This window comes from Leptonotus elevatus, chromosome 15 (genome assembly GCF_054856555.1).
Source record: "Leptonotus elevatus isolate MCC_2025b chromosome 15, RoL_Lele_1.0, whole genome shotgun sequence".
In the NCBI taxonomy this organism is placed as follows: domain Eukaryota; kingdom Metazoa; phylum Chordata; class Actinopteri; order Syngnathiformes; family Syngnathidae; genus Leptonotus; species Leptonotus elevatus.
Window position 1 is genome coordinate 11800377 of NC_141253.1, and position 26119 is coordinate 11826495.

At 39.9% G+C, this 26119-nt stretch overlaps 2 protein-coding genes across 2 annotated transcripts in view; both read right to left on the minus strand.

The window, feature by feature from the left end:
* Positions 1-24597, minus strand: part of dym (dymeclin) — a 54406-nt gene extending 29809 nt beyond the window's left edge. Inside the window, exons 1-14 of the mRNA XM_086097336.1 lie at positions 24382-24597; positions 23398-23588; positions 23031-23083; positions 22840-22933; positions 20762-20898; positions 19955-20027; positions 16836-16961; positions 16035-16174; positions 9469-9654; positions 8463-8641; positions 7832-7957; positions 7627-7740; positions 7448-7542; positions 1891-1990 (exon numbers count right to left, since the gene is read on the minus strand). Coding sequence (XP_085953462.1) covers positions 1891-1990; positions 7448-7542; positions 7627-7740; positions 7832-7957; positions 8463-8641; positions 9469-9654; positions 16035-16174; positions 16836-16961; positions 19955-20027; positions 20762-20898; positions 22840-22933; positions 23031-23083; positions 23398-23537 — 1563 coding nt within the window. The 5' untranslated portion in view covers positions 23538-23588; positions 24382-24597. The remainder of the gene's footprint in view (positions 1-1890; positions 1991-7447; positions 7543-7626; positions 7741-7831; positions 7958-8462; positions 8642-9468; positions 9655-16034; positions 16175-16835; positions 16962-19954; positions 20028-20761; positions 20899-22839; positions 22934-23030; positions 23084-23397; positions 23589-24381) is intronic.
* Positions 24598-25185: 588 nt separating this feature from the next.
* Positions 25186-26117, minus strand: c21h18orf32 (chromosome 21 C18orf32 homolog). Its single transcript, XM_086097119.1, has 3 exons — positions 26009-26117; positions 25540-25743; positions 25186-25448 (listed from the first exon to the last, which is right to left on the minus strand). Exons 2-3 carry the CDS (start codon positions 25720-25722, stop codon positions 25389-25391), a joined length of 243 nt encoding a protein of 80 aa, XP_085953245.1. The 5' UTR covers positions 25723-25743; positions 26009-26117; the 3' UTR covers positions 25186-25388.
* Positions 26118-26119: the final 2 nt, after the last annotated feature.

Sequence of the window (26119 nt, forward strand, 5' to 3'; positions counted from 1 at the left end):
TTTACTGATTAGTATTTTTCTAAATTTGAGTAAAAATAAATAAATCGCAATAATCAATTTACTAGGCAATTCACACCCCTATAATATATATATATATATCCTCGCGTCAGAACTGAACTAGGGAAAAAAGCATTCGCTTTTGCTGCCCCCACAGCCTGGAACTCTTTACAGACTCAACTAAAGCGCTCAGAGCGCTTACACTTGGAGCCTTTCGATTCATATTGACTGATAAACAATGTGAGACGACTCAGCAGTGCCTGTTTTTATGATATGTCATTTGGCATTTAATGTATATGCACTTAATTTTATTTTTCACATTTAAGACATTATACATTTGTAAAATGTATTTAAATGTATTGTATGTATAGTCTTAGTTTTAATGACGTGTCACCCTTGTAAAAGAGATCTTGATGTCAATGGGTTTTTATCTGGCTAAAGTTATTATTATTATTATGTAGGTGTATATATGTATATATATGCTCTTACATAAAACACAGCCCCTGAAGGGAAGGAAGCAAGCCTCAAAACGTATCAGGATAATTGCATTTCATATAGAATCTTTACATGCGCATTGATGTGTTTGCAAAATGGGTCTCATCAGACAGCCGCTGCATGCTTGAAGGAGCACTGACATGCACTCATGATTCCCCCAGCACCTAAGGGCATCCTCATACATGTCACACCCTCTCATACAAACACAGTAAAGAGAAGGACTATGCAAATCTAATGTGACAGCCAGACTCACCTAAACAGGCAAACCTGAAGGCAGAGATGTATGAGCATTGATACAGTTATAGGAACCACACCCATTGCTTAAGTGCTGTTAGGATTAGGGATGCACGATAATGCTATTTTCAAGAAAGTGCTGATGTCAATAACCGATAAGTAAGCCGATAATTGTTTGCAGAATTAACTTGAATACAAATATACTTTTGAATCCTACTATACGTCTAACATGTAAAAATACATTGAAACATTGTGTAAAGCACCATGAAGCTGAATTTTATTGATATCTCTGCTTCAAAGACAACCAGTAACTCATTTTGAGTTTGCCAAAACAAAACAGTAATGTTTTAAAAATGCAACAAAATACTGCGACTACTACATTTTGGGGAGACACAGTAAAGAAAGCCCACACTGGCGACTGCCATGTCGCCATGATGCATCTTCTGTGAACATGAGGTTGCGCGCATTTTATGACGTCACAAATATGCGAGACTACCATAGGAGAGGGGAGGGGTTGAGGAGTTGGCCACAACCACAACAGACGGACCAATGTAGCATGTTTATGTCTATTATTGTCGGTGGATTTCTTTATTATGTGGTTTATCTGTTTGACGTCAAATTGGTCGATAATTGCCGATAATTATCTGCTACCAATATTATCGTGCATCCCTAGTTAGGATGCACAGTAAATATTGTCTAAAGCTACTCCCTCTGAATCAGCATTTAGGAGCCATTTATACACTTCTTTAAAGTGGAAGTCAAGTCCAAAATTGTCTTTGCAGTAGTATGCTTTATGTGTACCCCCCCCCCCCCCTCGTCCAAACATGATATACTGATTAATATTGCATTTGTGGAATAAGAAGACTGTTTTATAATATCTATATAGGCTGACAGTTTTATGCAGCACCGCCCCCTACTGTTGACTGATATTGGCGTCAAAGTGCCCACCGGCACATCACATGACTAAAAGTAGAAAACAGGTGAGCCATGTTTGCAATTCAAACCCGCATGGTGTGCTGTGTTGGTCACCTCGAGTACACGACAATATCAGAGCATTCAGCACAAACTTAACATTTTATAAATCAGTATGTGCGTACCCTGCTTGAGCAAACACACCCAAAGCAGGTGTGTGTGCGTGTTTATGTGTGTGCGTGTGTTACTCACATAGTCGGGCAGGACTGTGTTATCACTCTGTCTGCCCCTCAGACTCTGCGTTGCCTGTTCCAGCACCTTGTTGTGCTTCTTGGAAAGCAAAGCAAATAGACTGCAGGAGACACACAAACAACCACGCAGGTTTGAATGCACTCAGTGCAGCACTGACAAATACCATTCACAATCACAAAAGCCTTGTATTTATTCCTTTTTATTCCTTTCCATATTTATTTGCTCATCTTTGCATCAACTCTTTTGTTTATTATTTTTCCACTTAACGGAAACGCTAACAGCCTTTAACCCTAAATGTGTGCTAATGTGTGTGCGTGTGTTGACGGGACTGCATGATTACATGTGATGGCTGCACATAGACGTAAATAAGGAGCTATGGAGTGTGCTCGAGCGACCTTGGGCACGGACACATGCACACACAATTGACAGTGTTCAAGTCTCAGTAAACTGACTCACCTCAACATGTGAGGTGACATGGCGAATGCTATCCAGACTTAAGGACCAAGTTCGCCATTCACTTCACCCATATATCAAATCAATTTTCCTCATCAAAATGAATTGAAATTCATTTGTTCCTGCTCTAGCAATACCACCATTTTTATGTTAAAGTTGTTGTTTTTTTTTAATCAAATCTATCCATACATCTTTTTATACCACTTAAACTCAGTAGTGTCTCAGGTGCCCTGCAGCCTATCCCAGCTGATTTTGGGCGATAGGTGGGATACACCCTGGACTGGTTGCCAGCCCATCGGAGGGATAATACAGACAAACATAGCTAATTAACTATTCACACTCTCAAATCTAAAAACAATTTAGATTCTTCAATTAACCTGCGTGTTATTAGAACGTGGGAGGAAAGTAGAGTAGCCGTAGAATACCAACACAAGCACAGGGGCGGCATGGCTCAGTAGTAGAGTGGTCATTGTGCAACCAAGAGGTTGTGGGTTTGATCCCATGCGATTGTGACCACGTCAAAGTATCATTGAGCAAGATACTGAACCCCCAGTTGCTCCTGATGCTGCGTCATCAGTAGTCGAACGTAAAGCGTTTTGAGAGCTTTGTAAGGTGGAAAAGCGCTATATAAATTAAGTACCATTTACCAAACAACGGCAGAACATGCAAACTCCACACAGGAAGGCTGGAGCTCAGATATGAACCCCCAACTCAGTACTGTGAGACGCCTATCTACAAAAAAAGAAAACAAAAGAAAAATTTGGAACATCAGGAACTAGAGTCGAGAGTTAGTTCAAACCCAAGTTAATGTCTGCTCCAAGCTCCTTGTGAGTGTTTAAGTATTTGCGTTTGTCCCATTCAATAAAAAGGCAGAAATTGTATAGATGGTGATTGCTTTCCTTTTTTTTTTCTCCACTCCAGTGGAGCGATGGCATATTTGATGCTCACTCTCAAAAACAATGACAAAAAAAAAAGACCTCATACGTCAATAATGTACCACTGTAATTTAAAACCTCTATTAAATATCTACTAGAGATCAATTGAACTGTGCAACACACTGCAAAGCATTCAACTAATATATAGAACAAGAGAGGACAGGTAAGTCCTTTAATGGGTACACACCTGTTCATCTGTCAGCAATGGGACAAAAAAACAACTCATGGCCACTTTTTAATTAAATAAAACTCAGATATTTGAGCAGCTTTGTCCGAGTGTCTGTTAAGCCAGTAGGACTTGTTGTACTCTTAGGATGTTCGAGCTCCAGCTGGGACCCTGGCACACAATAACACACTGTCATGGAAACGAGCGAAATGGGCGGACTTCCACGCGGCCGCTCCACGGCGCCCATCAGTCATGAGGGCGAAAGCAACAACAGACCGCCTCACTGTCAAATGTGTCTGCATCTCAACAGGCTTTCTGTTGTGTTTGTGCGCACACACATACTGCACAGAGTGCATCTTTTGTACGCATATATGCTTGCTTGATTCATATTCCTATATACTGTGTTGGGATTATGTGTGACATTTACAGCTCTATGGCGAAGAAAATGGGTAAATTTGCATGAAGTGCATCGTTCCATTATGAAAAATAAGGGGGGAAAAAAAGATATGAAAAGGTTACTACTACACTTTTATTACCTCGGCAAACAATGGTCTGTTTTTGTCATGGATGTGCATGTGGATGTTTTGTGTGTATGTGTCTAATAATTTATATTATTTGGTGCAGATCCATATAAAAGGTGCAAATCAAGGCTTATCGGCTTTTTCTTTCAAAATCAATGGATTAAAAAGATTGAGAATTATTCAAGATTGAGAACTGGACTTTCTTCTCCTTCACTTTCCCTTCGTCTGCCAAATAGCTGAAAACCGAAAACATATTGTTAGAACAAAAACTAACAAAATAATGAAAACAATAATTGGGGGGGGGGTCCATTAACAAAATAAGAACGAGCATTTTTTGGGGGGGGAAAAACTTTACCTAAAAATGCTATATATATATAAATGTATATAAATATATATATATATATATATATATATATATATATATGTCACTTTCAATACCGTCATTAAAAAAAACTGCAGTGTATAATGACCTATTATGATATTAAACATAATTTTTTGATAACATGACATTTGTAGTTGTGTTTTCAAATTAGTAATACTATAACAATTAATATTACTACAACAGTTTAAAATTAATAGTAATTTGTTAGTCATGCGACAGTCACATGACCGCTCATAAGACGGAGCGAGATAAAATGGCTAGTCGGCACAGCTCGGTTAAGCGGTCCCCTAAAAAAAGTGAATACATTAAAAAACGCAACTACTACAATTAGGCAGCAAATGTCGATGAGGCCTGTATGCAAAATCTGCATGAGGACTGTAATGGTGTGAGATGGAATATACTTCGAGGATCAATATCACCCCGCTCACTGCTACAAAGAGATGAGTTTGTCGCCAAGTTCACAAACATTTAACAACTACCGGTACTTTTAAGTCCATATGACCTTCAGAAGCGCGCCACAAAGCACTATTATTTATATTTTAAAAAAAAATCAGTAATTCATTTCGTTTTTCATCTATGGACACACATCAACCCGAGACCGCGGCACGCATGTGAGTGTATCTGGGTGTGCTGTGGGGTGGGGGTGGGGGCTGCATGCACATGTTTGTGTGTGTCGCGTAGATGTCGAGTGTGCGCCCACAGCGGGATCCAGTAAAGCGTCCAGTAAACCGAGAAACAGTTTGTAAGTGTGTAGGACCACTAGACGTTTGTGCGGGTTCGCGGGGAAACGGTTTAGACTGAGCTTGGCTCAGCGGCCACGCCAGCTGCACACTTCAGCCAAAGATGTGCTATCATGGAGTGACAGACATTCAAATGCGCTCCGTCACACAAAAGATGATTAAAAATGCAACCGGAACACACAGTGACCAGATCTGTGACCATTAACTTCTAGACAGATTAGCGGTTGTCAGCCCAAGATGAGTCTTAAAAAAACAAAAACAAAAAAAAATAATTTAAAATTAGCAACGGTATTACCGTACACCCCGGTGAAATGTGAAATTTGAATATCGCCCAACCCTACAAACATGACAACGAAGCAAAGAACCGCACTTTTGGAGGAAGAACCCGACTTCAGTGCTTCATTGGTGTGGCGAGTATCATGAATATAATGTCTTTTTGTTGACCGTAGAAAGCTAAAAGCAGAAATGGCGTCTATTTGGTAATGACGTTGTGCATGCGCTGCGGTGTCGATCAGGATGCAGGACTAACTCTTTTGAACTTAATTCTTTTTTCACCTTAACCCCAATACTGACTGCCTGTAAACATATTCACTGTCCCAGTATTGTGGAATACCTTTTCACATAAGTTGTGTCCAGCCTCTACACTACAGGTCTAATACTCCCTCTAAAGTTGCAAAATTCCTTGGTTTAACTTTTTCCCAGCATCATTTTCCAACCTTTAATCAAAACTGTGCCACAAAAAAAGTTTTTTTTACAGACTGGGTAATATGAACTACAGTGACAAATTCAAATATTCCGTATGCGGGAGGTTGATATCTATAGAGAACGTCCAAATTTTGATTGCTTGGCCTTGGTGGAGGTCAGCGCCTGACCAGGTTGCTCTTAAATTTTCCTTCAACACAAATACAGATGGAATTTAAAATGGCATGTTTGGAAAACATGTTTTCACCAGCCTGTTGGGAAAGATCAATTTCTCCATGAATCCCAATAAGGTTATTTTTATGGTGGATGGAAATGTGCTGTTTGGTGCATTGATGACTCACAACTTAAGTGTGTAGACAAGAGAGCACCAAGTGAATGAATGTACTGGGAGACAGAAAGAGAGAGACTGTGGAAGTGATTTAATGCGGCGAGGGACTGCGTAATGGGAGAACATGTTATCTGTGGTAAAAGAGGATGAACAGTAAATAAAAGGAAATGATGGCGTTGGGTGTGCTGTCGGCAGGAAATTCAAGCGGTGGCGTGTAAATAAACAATGGCCGCCATGGTGCTTGTCTGGGACTCCATTAAAAGGAGGCCCGGGTTAACAGTCTGACTGACTGTCTGTCTGTCTGGCCGTTTGGAAATGCCGGCCAGGAAATCCCCTTTTATCTGGCCAGACAGTCCATTTAGTTCATCGTGGTTATCACTGCGGCAGCTAGCTAGACGCCGCCGCGGGACTGACAACGTCCGCAGACGGTTTCTCCCTCCCCAAAAGAGCAGAGTCACAGATATGCAGCAAGATAGATAAGAGGATGCTTGTGCGTGCATGATGATGTGTGCGTGTGTGTCTGCGAGGGGAGGAAACGCTCTTTCCTGTGCGGAAGTTGACAATCAGAAGTGAATGGCTCGACGTGTGTGTGTGTGTGTGTGTAAACGTGTGTGTGTGTGTCATCACAAATCTACCCTGGATGTTACATAATGTTATTCTCTGAACACAGCCGCAGCACAAACTCAATATTTTATATTTTGTTTTTTCTCTGTATGCACATACTGGGAAACACTGCAAATTCACAGTGGAACTGGATGTTTTGTGCTGATTCAGCATCAATTATTAAAGTGGCATGGCTGTGTTGGATATTTGTGTTTTATTGTATTTGTAGTTATCTTTTATTCATTTGTTGTGTTTTCTATCATGCGTTTCATAACTGGAGAAAAGAAGAAAATGGCTACGTCATTTTAAGGAAAAATACTATATCAGAATAAATATGGTTATTGGGATATAAAATGACCTATATCAGGTTGTAAAATGTTGGTAATATTGCACAGCACTCCCCGTTTCTAGTCTTTCTTTCGTATTATACCTATCAATCATATATACCCACCTCACTACAGTGTACCATATAGTGGTCTATGTCCTATATATTTATTGCATAGTAACTTTCTATTGTATCAGAAAAATCATATCCATCTTGGATACACACTATATTAGTGATGGTTGATAACACTTTCTTTTCAGACAAATACCAGGATGGGTACTCACCTCTTGAGGAGTCACCAATACCAAGTATCAATACCACTAGTACTTTTGATACATGAAATTTCCCTCATAAAACATCCATCTATTAACATATGAACCTGGTACACAGGATGATCACTACCTGATGATACGCTGGGCAGCGTACTGGTGGAGACATCGGAACTGGGCAGACATGTTCGCAAGCGCGGCCAGACAGTTGGTGTGGAGGTATTTATCCTACAGGAGTAGATACCATAATATAACCAAACTATATCATCAGTATTTCAACACTTTTTTTTTGTGACAGAACTACAGCTTTACCCTTGTGCGCGTCATGTTGAACTGGATGGTGCGGATCACCACCAGGATGAGCAAGCTGCCGAGGGAGATCTCGGTCAGTGACCTCTCCGAGTACCACGTGACGTTCTTCAAGACCTGCGACGACAAGGACGCATTAAAAAAATTAACACGGTGAACAAGCGTGTGTTTTGTTTCATAGGTGCGTGCAACCGTGCATCCAACCCACCACTTCATGGACAGAGCGGTTGAAGGCGTCGTCTTCCGTAAGGATGAGGAGAATGATGAGTGCCATGTAGACGTGGTGAGAGTTCCTTTCCTCCACGTGGTAAAGGATCTCCAGGATGGGCAACACCTAAGGAACATAAGAGTGACGTTAAATGTTCGGCCTTGACAAATATGACAATTAATCACTTTTTAATTACTCACTCTTCTGCTGCTAACCAAAACTTCGGCACATAGAGGGATCCAAACATTCCCCTACGCCCACCCACCCAGCCTGTCGGTGGTTGGCAATTTTCCACACATCTTTATATCACATTTTGACATGTAAAACAAATAACATTCCTCAAAGTTTGACAACTGCTGAGTCCCTTTACGTGTTGCTAACCAAAACAGCAGTCCTTCGATATCACGAAAGCACCCCCTCTGACCTTAACACATGCTGTAATTGAGTTCCCTGTGCAGTATTACAAATGATCTGCCACACATTTGTAAATTTTATTAAGTTTTGAACACCAGTTTAAAAACAAACATAACAATGCCTCCCCCTGCCAAACACCTTACCCCCCATCTGCAGTGGAGTAACTAAACGCCCCCAGCCACTATTTGCTGAAATACTTGGCCACCAAGCTACCCACCAGATTGTCCATGTCTGTTCTGGAGAGCATGTAGGTCCTCATGTTGGCGTTCTGGTGGAGCAGCGTGTAGAGCAGCAGTGTGGCCTGGTCAGAGTACTGCTGCTCGCACAGCGCCGTGTACAGGCTGTTGAAATTAATCTGGAACGTGTGGGCTTGCTCCATGGGAATGGATGACGTGTCTATACGGGGCACAGGCAACTGTTTTATTATAGCGAGAAAAATGTACCCTGTATCACCTTCTGGTACCGGTTATATAAATGCCCCCATTTTCATCAATTTGGGTTAAGGCTACTGACTACATTAAGAGATCCATAATGTACTTATTTTTGGCATCGTTCCACCACAAATTCCGTATGTCCACCATTTTTTATCTTTGTCCACATGTAAAGATGGATTTAAAAACAAAAAAAACAACAACAAAAAAATTGCATTAAATTATTATTATTTTTTATTATTAATGCAGAAATCCAAAAACAATAGATGGCACTATAACTGCTGACTGTAATGCAATTTCAGATAATCAAAAGTCCGTCAGTCATTATGCAAAAAGACAATACACAATATGAACCTATATTTAATTAAAAAAAAAAAAAATATATATATATACACTAGCACAAATACAATGGTACCTTGACTTGAAAGTTTAATGTGTTCCATGACCAAGCTTGTAATTCAATTTATAAAGCAAATACATTTTTCCTATTAAAATAAAGTGAAATACCATTCATTCTTTCCAGCCCCCAACCAAAAACAAAGCAGAATCTTTATAAAAATAAAAGGGAATATATACATTTCTTTAATCTGCTAAATTACCTTATGTTGTACGATATAGACTGATTACCAGTATTTATTTTGTTGTGAGAACCGCTATACATTATGTTATTAGGGTTTGTATTTAAATGTTTAAAATGAATTCACTCACTGTCCCACCCATTCCAATACACGATGGAAATCAGGATTACAAAACAAACTGGCTGCTGAAAGCGCTGCCCCCTAACCCCATTACCTTGTGTGTTTCTGAAGCAGGTAATAGCCTGACGGTAAGGGTTGGGCCAGTCGGGCCCGTCGGTCAGGTTGGCCAGAACTAGCAGTAATAGGAGGCTCTGATTGGACAATGGTAATTGGTTGTGCTCCAGGTCCACCCCCACTTTGCTGCCAGCTCCGCCCAAAGTAAAGACACTCCATAAACCACCTGAAGACACACAAATGGAGTATTATATAGTATTATTATTGATATACATAGTTACTGGAAAAAGGGCATAGAGTACACATTCCAATTTTTCTTAACCTTTTGTTTTGTTAATGTGTGAAACTCTACGGATAACACAAACAAAATTGTCGAGTTCTTATTGTGTGTCGTACGCTTGAGATGATGAACATAGCACACAACGATATCTCCACTGAGAAGCGTGAGTTTAATCTTGCTCTGCAAGATGAATTCTTGCGATATTTGTGAGTTCACAAACTGCGGAGAATACATCTTTTACCGAGCCCGTTGATGTCCACCAATCACAGAGCGACATTGTGTTTGGGGGCGGGATATGCAGACAAAACCAGAAAGCGCCGACACCGTGGGAAACAAACTAACCTAATATGGACGAATGGACGCTGCAATGAATTCTGTTCTTGCAGAGTTACTCACCGTTTCAAATCAAATCAAACTTTATTTATATAGCACCTTTCATACATTAAAATGCAACTCAAGGTGCTGAACAATTGAAACATCCATAGTACAATAATTCCTTGTTGAATGTTGAACAGCGGCGCTTCGTGCATTTTTAGCTGGTAAACATGTTTGACGAGACCGAAGACGGCATTTTCATCCGTTGCCGTGATTGGTTAAAACGTGTACAAGATACGACATCTTCCAAATGAGCTGTAAGTATTGTACAGAACGCCCCGCCTTTCCCGGCAAATCACCATAGAGCAGTCGCAGATTGATATTGTGGAGAACTCCCTTGAGTGAATCACAATACCAATCTGGCCTGTCGTAGTACCAAAACTGAACTGTCACAGGCAGCATGGACAGAGAGAATCTAAACTCCTGTAAAATGAAGAAACATGAGCAGTAGCAGAAAATGAAATGAAACTATACTAACTATCTTATCCAGGAACCTGCGGTTTCAAACTCATTGAACAGGGCCAGATCCTCCTCTTGTGTGATGAAAAATACGGAACAGGTTGAAACATTATGGTGCAAACTATTTTCCAGGCAGATTGCAGAGGACACAAAAAAATTAACACACCTCATATGATAATCACTCAGGATAATCTTTAAGAGACATCCGACAATGAGGCCTTTGCCCAACCTTGTTTGCAAGTGAAATTGCTTAAATTTGGCTCGTTTGTCAGTAGGTGTGTACCCCGCTCAAATTAGTATGTTCAGTGCTGCAGGCCCAATAAATTACTCCGGAAGTAAATTTAGACAATATAAAATAGCTCTCACTATTCAAACACACAATGATCCTATAAAAGTTTCTAGCTCTGGGATAAAGTTCCAGTGGTCAAAATGCAGCAAAACATGCGACTCATGGGAGGGACACTTTATTAGGTATGCCCGCTTAGCTTCAACTGTTCAAGCGGCAATCGTCAATAGGCTGTAAATTGTGGCGCCGTTAAGCAGTAAATTAAAGGTGTGCCTAATATTCTGTCATATCTTGCTAATCTATAGATTACAAGTACCAACCTTGCTGTAAAATAAAGTCAGTCTGATTTATGCTTGATGAGAGAATGAATGCAAAAGGAAATGAGCCGCCAGACTTGATGTAATCAAGACCAGAACGGGCACAATGGTATCACGGGTGACCCTTTGCAGCGCCCGCGATGTGAAACAACATAGCCGGCGCCAGAGAACAAAAACCACTGAAGCTACTAGAGTCTTTTTTTTCTTTTTTCTTCTTGCTAGTGGTGGGGGGGATGTGTTGAGTTTCTCGTGCGGGCGCGCTCAGGCGTCATGAGAAGCATGCGCGTCGAGGCACACGGATGACCGCCCTCTGGCTCCTGGACGTCTAGCCACAGGGTAGCTGTGATGATGCAAGCGTGGAGCCGGATGGGGGTTCTGATAGGCAGTCTGCTGTTGGTCCAGCCTGATAGTGAGAGCCAAGTAGACATGTTGCCATCTAGTGGTGAAGGTTAAAAGGGCAGGGTAATTCTGGTATTATTTATTCATCATCAACTCAATGTTGGTTGTTAAAGTCTAGGTCACTGTTCTGTATAAAACAACACTAGCATGGTGAGTGACATGAAGATGACTTGGCAATTTTCGGAATCGGTAGTATCACAACCGTAACAGAAGTGGGACCAGGCCTGCATGTAATGGTATGCTACTTATCTGGTTTTGGAACGAAAAGCAGCAGCTCAATGCATGTTTTTTGTTTATAGCTCCAGCTCCAATAGTTTTTTCTACAACAGGCTTATTGGCCCGACACAGTGAGAGGCAGCAAATTTATTGTTTTGGATATTAACTCATTCACTGCCATTGACGGCTATAGATGTTAAAAATTAATTTGAACTATTTCTATTAGTTTAATATTTTTTCCACTTTTGTTAACAAGAGTATGAAAACCTAGAAAAAAAATATTGTACATGCATACATTTAGAACAGATATAAAAAATAATAATAATCGTGAGTTAACTAGTGAAGTCATGCGATTAATTACGGAATTTTTTTTATTTCCCGACGCTCCTAATTCTTAATAATCTTTTCTTCTTTATTTTTTTTATAAACAAAAAATTATTAATAATTTTTTAAAGAAACAAATATTCAAATTCCAAGTAAAGCAAAAGAGTGAAAGGGGACAGAAAGAAGTAAAACTTGTTTTGTCTGCCCCTGATCAACTAAACTCACGATTAATCACAAATTTTATATCTGTTCTAAATGAACAATAAAAAAATGTCTAGCTTTTCATACTCTTAACAAAAGTGGGGAAACAAATGTTAAACTAATAGAAATAGTTCAAATGAATTTTTGACGTCTATAGCCGTCAATGGCAGTGAATGAGTTAACGGGGACAATGGAAAATTAGTGACCAAGCGCCATTCATTTGCAATCTGGACACAGAGGGGTGAACGTCTGCTCTGGAAGGGGTCTCTAGAAATCTTCAAGAACAGGCCTTAGCTGTATCCCCTGTTGTCATGGAAACAAAAGCAAGTGTATATATTGTGATGTGCTTCCCCTTTCAGGTCACCCCAACAGATTCAGGTTATTGGATCTCATCTTGGGTCATTCCAAAAGGTTACATTCTTCTGTTGAACTCATAGTCCTGCTAAATAGTAAAATTCCTCTTCTCTTTTTCTTGCTATATTTCTGGAATTGCGGCCCAAAAATTGAAGTGGTCAGTGAATGTGGGTGTGTAACTTTTGTGAGGGAGGAAGATGACTTCACCACAGAGCTAAATTCTTTCTGAGAGAAAATAAGATCCCAAGAGAGACGGCGCCAACCTGTGACGCAGCCTTGTTCAAGCCATCACTGGCACCACAATGACTGGCCCGACTGTGTCACTGAAGCCAGTCAGCCACATTTCCTGCACTCACACACACACACACACACACACACACACACACACACACATTCACAGAGCTTTAGTCTACCTTAATGGAGGCTTTTTTTCTTCTTCTTTTTTTTTAAATCCCTAAATAACTACTGTGACTGCTTTGGCTATGGCCAGTCGCCCAGTCCGGGGGGAAAAAAGGAGGTGAAAAGGAGGAAAGGGAAGTGAAAGGCAAGGAATGGAAAAGGTCACACACGGACACAGGTCTATAATTCCTACTGGTCTAATGGAGAACCTCAAGAACCTCACATGTAACCAATTTATAGGTTTAGTGCTCTGCCCTGTCAATCAAGCATAGACAGATCTCTGCCCAAGCCCAAACGAATGAAGCATGAAACAAAAATGTAAATTTAAAGGTCCGATGGCCAAACCCTTTTTTGCTCATTATCTTTTATGTCCTTTTATCCAGGTTTACAAGACATCACAGGATGGTATATTATTTTTTGTTTGCTTCAAACCCTTTGTTTTTAAAAAGTGAATCTTTCATAGATGCATTTAAGCATGAACTAAAAAATTATCTTTACAATAGCCTTTTTATTTAACCATTTAGACTGGATTTGGGTTCGAATTTTCTGCCGCCTGTCTGCGGATGTGACGTCATGTGGGCAGTGTGCACAGAAAGAAGGGAGTTTGCTGTTGCATTTTTCGGCCACATGTGGCAGTAGCGATTCAAAATGAAATTTTCTGCATTGAGCAGCTTTAAGATAATGTGATGTACATTGGTGGAATAAAAAAAACAATATCCACATATTCTGTCCCTATTTAAAATTGCATGTTGTCATAAATCTGATAATAGGAACTAGGAAGGGTATGTGGCCTCATGATAAGCATCAACAGAAAATTGTGGCAGCCTCCATCATTTAAATTCCCCATACGTGTTCTAAGATGATGACATCACTACTCAATAGACTCAAATCAATTATCTTCTGCAAATCCATCAATGGACCAAAACAGAGGGTATTGGACTACAATGAGGACATGAGAATAATTTATAAAATTAAAATAGGAAGCTGAAATGTTTTGCCCTGGGGCTGTGAAATCGTTAACTCAAATGTACCACCTTCACCTCAATTTGTACCAAGTTTGTTGGTCATTAGCCAATGGTTGGTTGGTTGGTTAGTTTGTCATTTGGCCATTTGGTTGGTAATTCAATCATTGATTGGTTGGGATTTGGCCATTTGCTTATGTCACTGGCTTGTGCCCGTTTCGCTGTGTTCTATATAAAATGCAATGGCAAATACGGGCTTTAATGCGGAAATTGTGTGAGATCTTTGTGGCTACAATAGTTGAACTAAAATGTTAGTAATACCTCTTACTATAAAATTCAGTTTTTGAACTGACTGTAATAAATAAATGTACATTGCAATCAAAACTGAGCATTATTGTATTCGTACTGAGAGACATTTTTCATACAGCTCTTGTATTGGGGCTGATTAGAGATTATAATGTGGAAACAAAGATGAAAGAAGACGGGCCAGAGACTCTGATTCTGGTGCTGTACAGACAGAATGCCAGCACGCTGTTCTTATAATCTCAGACATATGAGAACATGGTGTGTTCAAAAGCACACATTTTCCCATGATGCATACACAGCAGTGGAGAAAAGAAAAAAGCTATTCTTCAAAAAAGCTCCTCCGGCGGTTCTGAGAATAAAACATAACCTAAATGTGTAAAAATGTCCCCTTTAGGAGGGTTTTTTCTGTTGTTTAAGTTGCAAACAACATTTTCCACATGGAAATGGAATGTGCACGCTTCATACAACGGGAGAAATGAAACAAGCGCTGTCTCCTAGCGGCGACTACAAGAGTAGCCCTGTGTCTTTGTTGATGTGCGTGTGTGTACATGGGAGGCGGCTGCAGACAGACGGGCTGTGGGGGATTACGGAAGAGGACAGGGCACCATAACTCATCATCAGACCCGTCTGTGGCCACTGACACACATACATACACAAAGACAAGCCAGGGAATGCCGATGCCTCAGTGGACCTAATCTGCCACCAGTGTCACACAAAGAATGCTTTTCTGCAGGAGAAACCCGTGGTCGTACCTGTATGGTCACAAACATTCACATTTCACACAAGACAGACATGTATTTGGCGCATGCACGCACAGTCGCACACATCCAAACGCGCACACACATGCATATGCACACAATAGGTGAAAGGCAAGAAAGGCCTGGTTTCCCACCTATAAAGCGCTGGAGGAAACCCTGCTGTGTGTAAACATTAATAGTGTAAATGTCAACGGCATTCGATTCCCTGAAAAATCGTTCAAGCCGATTAAGTTATCAAAATGATGACATACCCTGTATGCCGCCATATTGGGCATTTATGACCAGTTCAGGTCATCACTGTGACGTGTTGCGTACTGTTCATTTTGGACTTGTTTCCTGGTGTATAGCGCTATAAAAAGACCGTATAGCGTCATAAACTAGTGCCCTAGCTTAAATAGCACTCCTAACTATTTCAGGTTTCATACATTCATTTGAGAAAGAAAACAACAAGGATTTACGTCATCAGCTGGCGAATGCAGCAGCCTCATGGTTAATTATTGTGTAACTGTTAATTATGGTTGCATAATGTACAAACACATTTATGTGTACATGTATATTTATGTCCATATGATACTCTGAAAATATTAGAAAACTTTATTCTATTTATAATCATAAAGTTGGCTCTTCCAATTGCCTCATAAAGAAAAAAACGATACGTAACCTAATGTACATAAAGGACCGATTGTCACCAACATTTTTGTGCATATATGCATATCCTAATCAAAGCTTAAAAATATTAGAATGAAAGTCACAATATTTTGGATTATGTTAATGTCATATGGATATAAATGAGGCACCGCTTACATTTGCGAGTTATGTTCTAATATTTTAAGACTATGATTTTGTCATGCATAGCTATTCTCATTTTTCGAAGAGAATGCAGGATGAGTGTCGAACATGTACAATTTGGTGGCGGTCATGGCACTCTACTTTAAAGCAGGTGTTGGTGTTTTTGTGGATGTATTCTTACTTGCCACGCCAGACGCCAGTCCGTAAAGCAGGCCACCCTCCGCTTTGGGCTCAAAGATGTGTGTTGCAGGGGGCGGACATTTTTCCTGCCTGATGAAGTTATAGAGCAGCGTCTTCACCAGGCGACTAGTCAGTGACAAGCTGGAGAAAAGGAAAAGTACACGTTTATCCTCTTTCCTATCTAAATATTTACACGAGTCCACTCATATTTTGCATGACATCGGGTGCTGGAAGTGACTTTTGCTCATAACTTGGGAGCATGTGTATTTAGGACAGGAAAAAAAAACGGAATTTGGGTCGGAAACTTATGGAATGGATGTCATCCCTCAAATTCCGACTTTGCGCTCGTCTCCCAGACAGCGAGGGAAGGGTCACAGAGGAGACGGCGGGGCGATGGCTGCTTCCCTGTTTTTAAGACCGTAGCGGAATAACACATGAAGACATTGTTTGTGATGTGCGTGATGAAACTGTCTGGCAGTGCAGTGAAGCAGACAGAGGCCCGCAACAGTCCCACGACAGGCTGGAGAAGTTCCAGCAACAGAATGTGGACGGCCCGCTCCGGGTACAAACTGAGAATGTTTGTATAACTTTTAGTAGACACTTTGCAACTCAAGCATGAGGAAAGGTGTTATGCTAACCACAAAACCAAAAACTATTGTGATGTATGAAAGCAGTACAAATGTCCATGTAACAGATGCAATGGTTGAAATGTTATTTTTCCTTTTTGTTACTCTTTAGGGGAAAAAATTAACTCACTTGACCACAAGCATTCCAGAAAATGTATGCGTGTGTGTCTGCTCACCATCGTCCCTTCATGACATGTCGGTAGATCAAACCATCTTTGAGGATTTCCTTGCAGAACAGCTGGTAGGAGAAAAACACCAGCAGTGTGGTGACGGCTTCAAACAGGATGCTGTATGTGATGTCACTGCAGAACACAAGACCATAGTGTGGATATTAAAGCCCAGTTATGCAACATCAATTGAGCGAACATCATCATGTTACTTTTGTGGCAACACTGAACCATATATACAGCCATTGCTTCTCAATTATTTTTTCTTACGCACCCCCAAGGAAGAAGAAAATATGCCCCTCAACTCTCTGCTGAGACTATAGTCTAATAATTTGTCTATAAAATTGTACACCCCTGCTGAGGAGCTAGTGCTCCTTGTACACTCTCTGACAATGAGAGCGTCACTGCCACCTACTGTAGCGGATGTGCAATTACACTTTATTCAAGCACGACAAAAAAATAAACATGTTCCCTGAGGTCACATGCGCCCTGCCTGACATCGCACCGTGCCTCCCTATTTGAAAAGGACTGATATAGGGGCATAAGAGATGCACCAGCCAGGACATACTGTGTGTTAGCGTTTAGTTAAATTAATTGTCTTGACTTTTTTGACACAATTTATATTACATTTCACAACTACACTATTGTTTAATGACTGAGATAGGTAATTTGTTTTAAATTAATTTTGTAATTAATGTAGTTTGATTTTTTTATTTTTTCGGGGCGAAGTCAATTTTATAATATTAAAGTTACAAAATTAATTTTAAAATAATATTTTCAGGCAAAATAACTCAGCCATGGACAGGGATATGTTAAAACAGTGTAAGAGCATGTGAACAACTGGTATTCTAATGTCAAAAGGCATCAATGGAAAAACTGCAAACACAATGACAACTACTGACATTGATCCTGTAAAAATTAAGCCCCAATAATAAGAAAAAGAAAACAAGTTTTCTTCCAAGGCTATGATCAAAGCGAGAGAAAAGTGTAACCACGAAGGAATGACTGCATCTGCACCACGAGCACGTACTAAGGAGGAAACGGGCCGAGAGCCACAAAGTGGTGGAGGTCGGGAGGGGGGGTGGAGGCAATGGAACAGGGTGAGTCTGGAAGCCAGGAACAATGAATAATATGCTGGAATGTCCAATGTGTTTATGTAAGCGCAGAGGATTGAATGATGCCTCCAGACAGAGAGGAGGAAAGGATGTCTTCCATTATGACAAATCCACTCCACGCAAACACACCTCTTAAGCAATTATTTTTTCAGTCAATCAGGAGTTGGATTCGATCCCCCACCCTAACTTCTTCATCGAACCAAGACATTTTGGACATTGCGTCCTTCCCAGGCAGCACGATGCAGCACCCTAGTGGTTACTGCATCTGCCTCACAGTCAAGAGTTTTGGCATTCAAATGTTATCTGTGTGGATTTTGCATGCGCTCCACTGCTTGAGTGGGTTTACACCAGGTACGCAGGCTTCCTCCCACATTCCCAAAACACCAATGTGAGATTCATTGAAGAATGTGAGTCTGAATGGTTGTTTATCTACAATATGTGCCTTGTGACTGATTGGTACTATCAAAGATGGATGGACAGCATGCTTGCGATATTATGGGAACAGTTTTGTGAAGGCCTTTTTTTTTCTCTTCCCCTAGCCATGTTTGGAGTAAAGCCATGCGGAAGAACAAGACATGAAGGCAAACACTTCTTGGATCAACTAGAACTAAGGCTTAATCTTCTGTTTGTTCCATTTTCATTCCCTGTAGCTGTAATGGCCACTTGTCCCAATATTTTTGTTTTTAGATATATGGTTGTCCTCAGAGGCTTATACCAGCGGAATGTATGCTAACATAATTGCCTCGTCATTTGATGATTGCAATATTTGACCAAATCTAAGAAATAGTCCCAAAAAATCACATAGAGCTCGAAAAGAATGGAATTCTGCCATTTTGGCTCCAAGTGTGTATTGTCGGGTAATTTCAGTCATTTTGTAGTGTCCTTCAGACAAACCTGTCCAAAAGCTTATGTCACCTTAGCGACATAATCACTAGTAGTATCAAATTTGAAATATGTACAGATTAAGTTAAATTGCGAAAAATGTGACTTTCGTTATTACAAGTGGGTGTAAAGTTTGTTGACTGCACAAAACATGAAAATACACAGCGATATGACATTTCTGGGCCATTTTTCCCCATTTCAAGTGGTCCTTCAAAGACAAAAAGTTTATCAAGGTGAAATATTTTTCTCCCAGATTGCTAAATTTGAATCCTGTTTACTAAACAGACACAAGACAAAAATTGCCAAACGACATTTGAGTTTTCATCATTGTGTGGGTGGAGCATAGCAGAAAAGTTTGACGACCTGCCATAAAACACAAAACTCTAATAGCAACTCCACAGGGTTGGAGCTTGGCCATAATTATTATAATGTGTGAAAATTAGTTCTGTGATTGGTTGTTACCTGAGCTCTGCGCAACTGTGATATTATTTTCAGCCGACAGCAAGTAGCAAAATGGCCGCCTACCGAGATGGAGAAAAACGGGTGGATTTTCCTTCTTAACTCATTATTCCACAAACACATTTTAAACATGCCGTGTAAGAAGTAGTAGTGGCGCATACAACATATTATTGCCAAGCATATTTTTGGGTGGACTACCCTTTTAATTAACATAACAGTTTTTGGCATGTGGGAGGAAAAAGTGCCCAAAAAAAACATCCAAGCACTGGGAGAAGACGCAAATTCCACACAGAAAAGCCAGACGCCAGATTAGAACCACCAACTACAAAACGGCAAAGCGAACAGATTTTTATTATGCCTGTGTCTATTTTCCTGGACGTAATCTAAATGAGAAAGAAGAAAAGAGAGAGTGACAAACTGCGTAAGGGTCACCACTGTTTCATCTTTTTTGAAGTCAGCTATGTAACATGTCAGACAAGTGACATTATTAAATAGCTGCGGGGGAACAGTTGTGCCATTGTGATCTTCCCGGTCACCATAACTGTCTTTTTTTCCCAACAGTCTGAGCACATCTTGACCTTTTTAAAATGTGCACAAGTTACGTTCATGACTCACACACATACACATGCACTCACACTGCCGCACACTAATGCACACACTGGAAGTACTTACAGCAGCGGTACTTCAACGATCAGGTGCACTAGGTTGGATAAGAGCTCCTCGAGGAGGTCCTCATGGCTCGCTCCTAGCAGGGACGAAGAGAGATGTTAAAAGCCCTTTTTATGCTGCCTGTAAAGTCTGCAATTTTCCACCTTTGCTCTGTTTTGTTATTCTATATGAAGGCCACAGACACGGAATGGATGGACTGAGTTGAATAGGCAAGTTTCAAGCTTTCAAGGTAGTATCAGAGATGTAACAGGCAGGTCAATGCCTGTACCCTTTTACTCTGCCAATAAAATCTGCTACATTTTCTGGCTTTTGTCGCCATATGTCACTGTTGTGTATGAACAGCACCAACACAGATGGAGGGACGATGTTGACTTGGCAACTTTTCTGCTTTGGAGGTAGTATCTGTGAGGTAAAATATGCAGGGCAGTGATGTGTCCCTTTAACACTGCCTGCAAATTTCCGCCTAAAATTAGGTCAAATGGACAAAGTACTTTTTCAATTTGTTTTTGCCTTTTTGTGTTAACCTTTAAGGCAAAGGCAATTATTTTGATTGTTAATATAGATTGGGGTTTAAGTAAGGAAGAAAAAGTCAACATAAAAAAAACATCACTTACTATAAACATTGAAGCCTCCATAAAAAAACGCAACTATCAACAAAGCTACCCAACTTTCCTAGATTTCTTGAATGCAGCATGTCACTTAGTTATGTCAGATTGTTTCCCTTTCCATGCACCCTCTAACAACAACTTCCTGTCCTAGTCCACCTCCGTGTGTATGTGCGTGGGAGGAAGAGTTGGAGACATTGCTCACCCCCACAAGAGCCTGGCGCCCTCTCTTGGTAGCTGAACTGCAAGTGCAGCTCCTGCTCGCTCATCTCCCGGATGAACACCTTGAGCAGGCAGCGGATCATGAAGAGAGCATTGTGGGCCTGCCAGATGAACAGCTGACTGTGGAGGAAGAGTACAAATCCCATTATAACACATTTTGAATGCTCATTAACTTGGATGACAGAAAAGAATGGGACAATTTTATTTTAAAACATTGGCTATTCATTATTATAAGTGTTTAATTTATTTTGAAAAAAAAAATCAATATTGGATCCAGTAATTAAGATTCCAGTTTAGGAAAAGTTCCATATAAATATCTACAGGAATTCAAGCCGTGGAATTTTGAAAATATTTTCCATGCGATTTAGGGTAATTAATTGTGAGTTAAAGAATCATAATCAAGCGTATAAATATCAACAACAAAAATGTCATAAGCAGACATCCATGGGGGGAAAAAAACAGTACAATTAAAATTATGACATTTCAACAGATTGATTTTTCTGTAGAACTTAATGAAATTTGAAGTGTTACCATGCATTCTTTCATTGAGTTAATTACACGCCTCCCGCCAACCCATTAAAAAAAAAAAAGACCAAAGATGGACACTCACCCCATTCAAAAACACTGATAACATCTCATTCAACATTTTCAATGAAAAGAGCTCCTCCTCTGCTTTCAATAAGTCCAATACAACATGCTAATTAAAAAAAGCATCTTTCAGGTATCTAAAGCACAGTCTCAGGATTTTTGCTAACCCTTAAAAAGGTACAGAAGGCAGAAAATCTAATTTTGAATTGCAACTGCTATCTGTGGCGGGGAAAATGAAACAATATTTTCCCTTCTTCACGTACACAATGCGTACATGACTTCACATCCTCAAACAGAGAGCGGGAAATTCAAATCTGAATCCAGTCTGAAAACTATGGGTTTGCAAGAGTTCCCACTAACAGCTAAGGTGTTAATCTACTAATTTAAGAAAATGTTGTGGTCATAAATGAATAAATAAAAAGGCTATTGTAAAGCTATTGTTGACTAACTTGTTACAAAGTGTCAACCTTGCAATATTGCAATAAAATTCCCATAAATTCCTGTTAGGTCCAATGAAATAATTTTCAACTTTGAAAATTTCTGGAATTTTGCAACCCTATTTAAGATGCATAAAAAAAACACTAAGCAAAGAGACAAAAGTTCAGTGAGCATCAAACGAGTATCATTCACTTTTTGGAGACATAATTCCCTGCTTTTACATTGTTGATTTTAACAGTATTCAACTTGTTCTTACCACTGTATGAGTGTTTTTTTGTTTTAAAAGGCAAGACGTATGATACTTTCGCGCATCACATTTTTGTTGTTCACTGTAGTTTTTGTGTTCCCAAAAACAAACAAGACTTATTTTTAATTAAAACTATTATAAAGCATTGCACAACCTAATCATACATCAGGAGACCTCAGTTCAGTGAGCATCAACAATGAATGCTAAAAATAAAGTCACAATACTTTCACATCTTTACTTTGTAATTTGTCTGTAAAGTTATTATTATAGATTTTAGCTCCAATTGCAGCTTGAAATATGAGTGCCCTGACTTAAACTCTTATCTCAAGGCACCACTGTATGAGTTACAAGTTGCGAGTGTGGTCAGGGGACAAATTAAACTCGTAATTCAAGCCACCACTGTATTTAATATGAACCGTGTCTAACATATTTTTACCATAATACCTACGTACTTGGGAATATTCAATGTTCCAAATCCAAAATAAAACAAATATTGGGATTAAAATGCTGTTTTTATGTTGGTGACAGTTTGACCCTGAAACAGATGACTTCTATTTACATTACTTCTTTTGGGGAAACATTTTTCAAATCTGAACAAATAGAAGACAACTGAAGTAGAGAAAAGTCTGGCAATACTTTAATCCAAATATAATAATTCTAACTGACATCTCTTTTCCCATTGAATTGATTACGCTGACCTTGCCAGTCCTGCTTTTGATTAACTCTTCCATCTTAGACACGTTAACAAGGAACACTGATGACGAACACAAAAAGCTTCCCACACTCACTCTTGGCATTCTGTGGAGATTTTCAGCTCTTTTGTCCGTCCCAGGAAGATTCTAACCAGCGCGCCAAGGTTTCCTGTTCTGGGATTGTTTTCAACTGAAAACAGGAGGGGAAAAACATTACACACGTAATACAATTTTCCATGTGCCTGACTGCAATATTGATAATTTATCAATTAAGAAAGTTGCCGTACTGAGGAGCTTGGCTAGTGGTAAAACAGCCTCTTCCAGCAACTTGGAATCTCCACTGTTTGAAACAGAAAAACACAAAAAAACACATTCCTCATATATGTTTACTTCATTTTATGCTTATATAATGATCTTCATACTGCCATGACCCAATTGTGCTCCAATAGAAAGAAAAAGAAGGAACATTGTAATTATGTCACTTTAACCATGCAGCCTAACAATGCTTTATTTCACAGGAACTAAACACTAACTAGTCTAGAACAACCCTGATGAATGATTACTCAAGCTTTGCAAACATCCTGGAGTAGTATGGAGAATCCTGGACGGGACTTAACCGCTTCAGACACGTGACAACACTTCTGTGTCGAGTACCTGCTGGTGGGACTGATGACGGTGAAGGAGATGAGCTGGTTCCAGAAGGGGTCATTCTCCGATATGGACTCGGTGCCCACCAGAGCCTTGAGGCTGGGGTTGTTTGGCAGGTCACTGAGCTGGCTGGTGTTGGCTCCCATCTCCAGACTGAGTGCTGCCTCACCGCTTGTTCGCCGGGCATATGTCAACACCTGCAAACATAAAAGTGTTTGAAACATGACCAAGGTGACTCGATATGTTTAAAATATTATAAATTATCTTTCCTGCTTGTCTTTATCAAGGTTGCAAATGAGATGCAGCCTAGATTATCTGATTTTGGGCAGGTTGGTGGGGTGCACCCTTAACTGGTCGTCAGCTAATCGTGTGTACACAAATAAGCACTGACACACTATTCTTATTTAAACCTAAGGTGACTTTTGTCGAGAGAAGCCAAAAACACCCTAAACTAGTCATTAGCTAATTTCAGAGCACAGATAAACAAGCTTCACACTCACGCCTTAGACAGTTTAGTCTGCACTTCACTTAACACGCGTTTTTTGTTTGTTTTTGTTTGTGTGTGTGTTTTTGATTGTAGGAGGAAACCCACCCACATGGGGAGAGCACGCAAACTCCACAGAACAAGGCAGAGATTCGAATTCCCCTAAACTCAGAATGGTGAGGCAAATGTGCTGACCACTAGGACATCGTGCTGCCCTGCTAACCTAACATTATGAAATAAGTTTAGGGATCCCGCTATTATTTGTATGTCGTTATATCGCAGTTAAAACTGCACTGCTTTGACAGTCCTCTATTTAGCATGACGCAGAAAGTGCTGTAAAGCTAATCGGCGTTATGCTACTGTCGTTGTGACTGATAACAGGCGAAAAGGACACCAGCATGGAAGCGACCATTTAAATACGTTTGGATAACTAAATCAGGTTGAGGTTGTTGCTATGACAGCTAACGTTAGCCGCTTGTTCGCAATCAGCTGACCGCTTAGCTTACCTGTCAGAAACGCTTCTCGCCGCTCCCGCGGCTCTCTTCAATAGTGGGACAGCAAAGTAAACCCACCCAGCCTTACGTCAGTTAAAGCTACTGACTATTATCTCGGTGGAAGGTAAAAATGTGCAGGCTTCAATCGCCGAGAAATTATAGAGACAGGGGGAAGTTCTACTTTACACACTCCTTCGCCTCCATGTTTTCCACGTCGCGGGCCGGACTCCGTGCGTGATGACGTATCGAAGGGAGTGCACTTGCGTCGTGACGTCACATACTAACAAAACGCGACACACTTAGAACATTTTTTTTTAAAAATATATTTATTTAAATTATTTTGTTTATGATTAAATGACTGAACTGGAATATCCTATTGTTTGGTCACACTAACTAATACTACAACTGAACGTGCTTTGTTGAGGCCGTTAGCGGGAAAAAATAAAGTTACAGTACCTCACACACAAGTCTGAAACACTCTCGTACTAAAATATAATATTTTGAAATATGCGTTTAGTAGTGTGTGCATGAGAAAAATAAAATAAAAAAGATGTGTATGAGAGAGTTTCTGAGTGCAAGTCTACAATTCCCATTTACACCTGTGGACAAATGAAAAATCTCAGAACTGCAAATGGTAGTAACCACCAGGCCAACATGCTACCTTATTCAAATTGTTAACAGTGTTTTTGTTTTTTATTTCCCCAACAATTAAATTTATTACTATTATTAAAACAGTCCAAAAATACTAATTATTTTGTACATTTTGCTGTTTTCATTTAACAATGAGTCTCTCAAATAAATACACATTGAACAGTCTTTCCATATACATAATTTATTTCCTTAATAATTTCAACATCATGTTTCATGTGGATAAAAAAATTTCAACAGGTGAAATATTTAACAATTAACAATTGAGACAAGGTGAATAATATTCTACATGTCATCTGGAAGATGCAACACCTATAGAATACATTATTTACAGTTTTATCAATGTGCTGCACTACAACCAGTCAGAATGATTAGTCTGTCTTCTTGTCTACAATGGATCCATTGGCAATAACCTCTCCATTGTTCTTGAGCTGGGGGGAGGGGGGGAGAAAGAAGATTAATTAATTACTTTTTTATTTTTTATTATTTCATCACATTTTATGGGTTTATTCTTCATTTTACCTCCTTGGATGTCCCGTTGCACTTCTCGCCGACGACGGTGTCACCTGTGCCAGACTCCTGCACTGCTTTTTTGGTCCAGAATGTATTGATGATGGGCGAGATGAAAGGGTAAAGAATGGGCTCCAAGAACCTCTTGTAGACCCACAACAGAACAGGGATGACAATGCAGGGGATGCAAACCATGGTTGTAGCAAAGTTAAGAACCTACAACACAGTCACACACACACCGTTAATCCGCAGTGATGTTGCGGTACAGTTCTAATGTAATTTACTGGCAAAGTTAAAAATCTCTATATATATTTCGTTTAAGACAAACGTTTATTTATCAAATGTATACATTTTAATTCACGTTTACTTGACGACTAGAAGTACGTTATGACAAGCTACACGTGTCAGGCATTTTGGTAATAAACTTTAGTTACATAGCTAAATAGTACAAGTCACCGTGTATTCGCGTAACAAGGCTAACCTTTTAGAGATGAAAAACACAAACAGGCTCTCGCAGGCTATCTTGCATGTGAAGAGAAGGCTCTGGAAGGCGGAAGACAACACGCATGCGCAAAACCTACTTCCGCTCCAA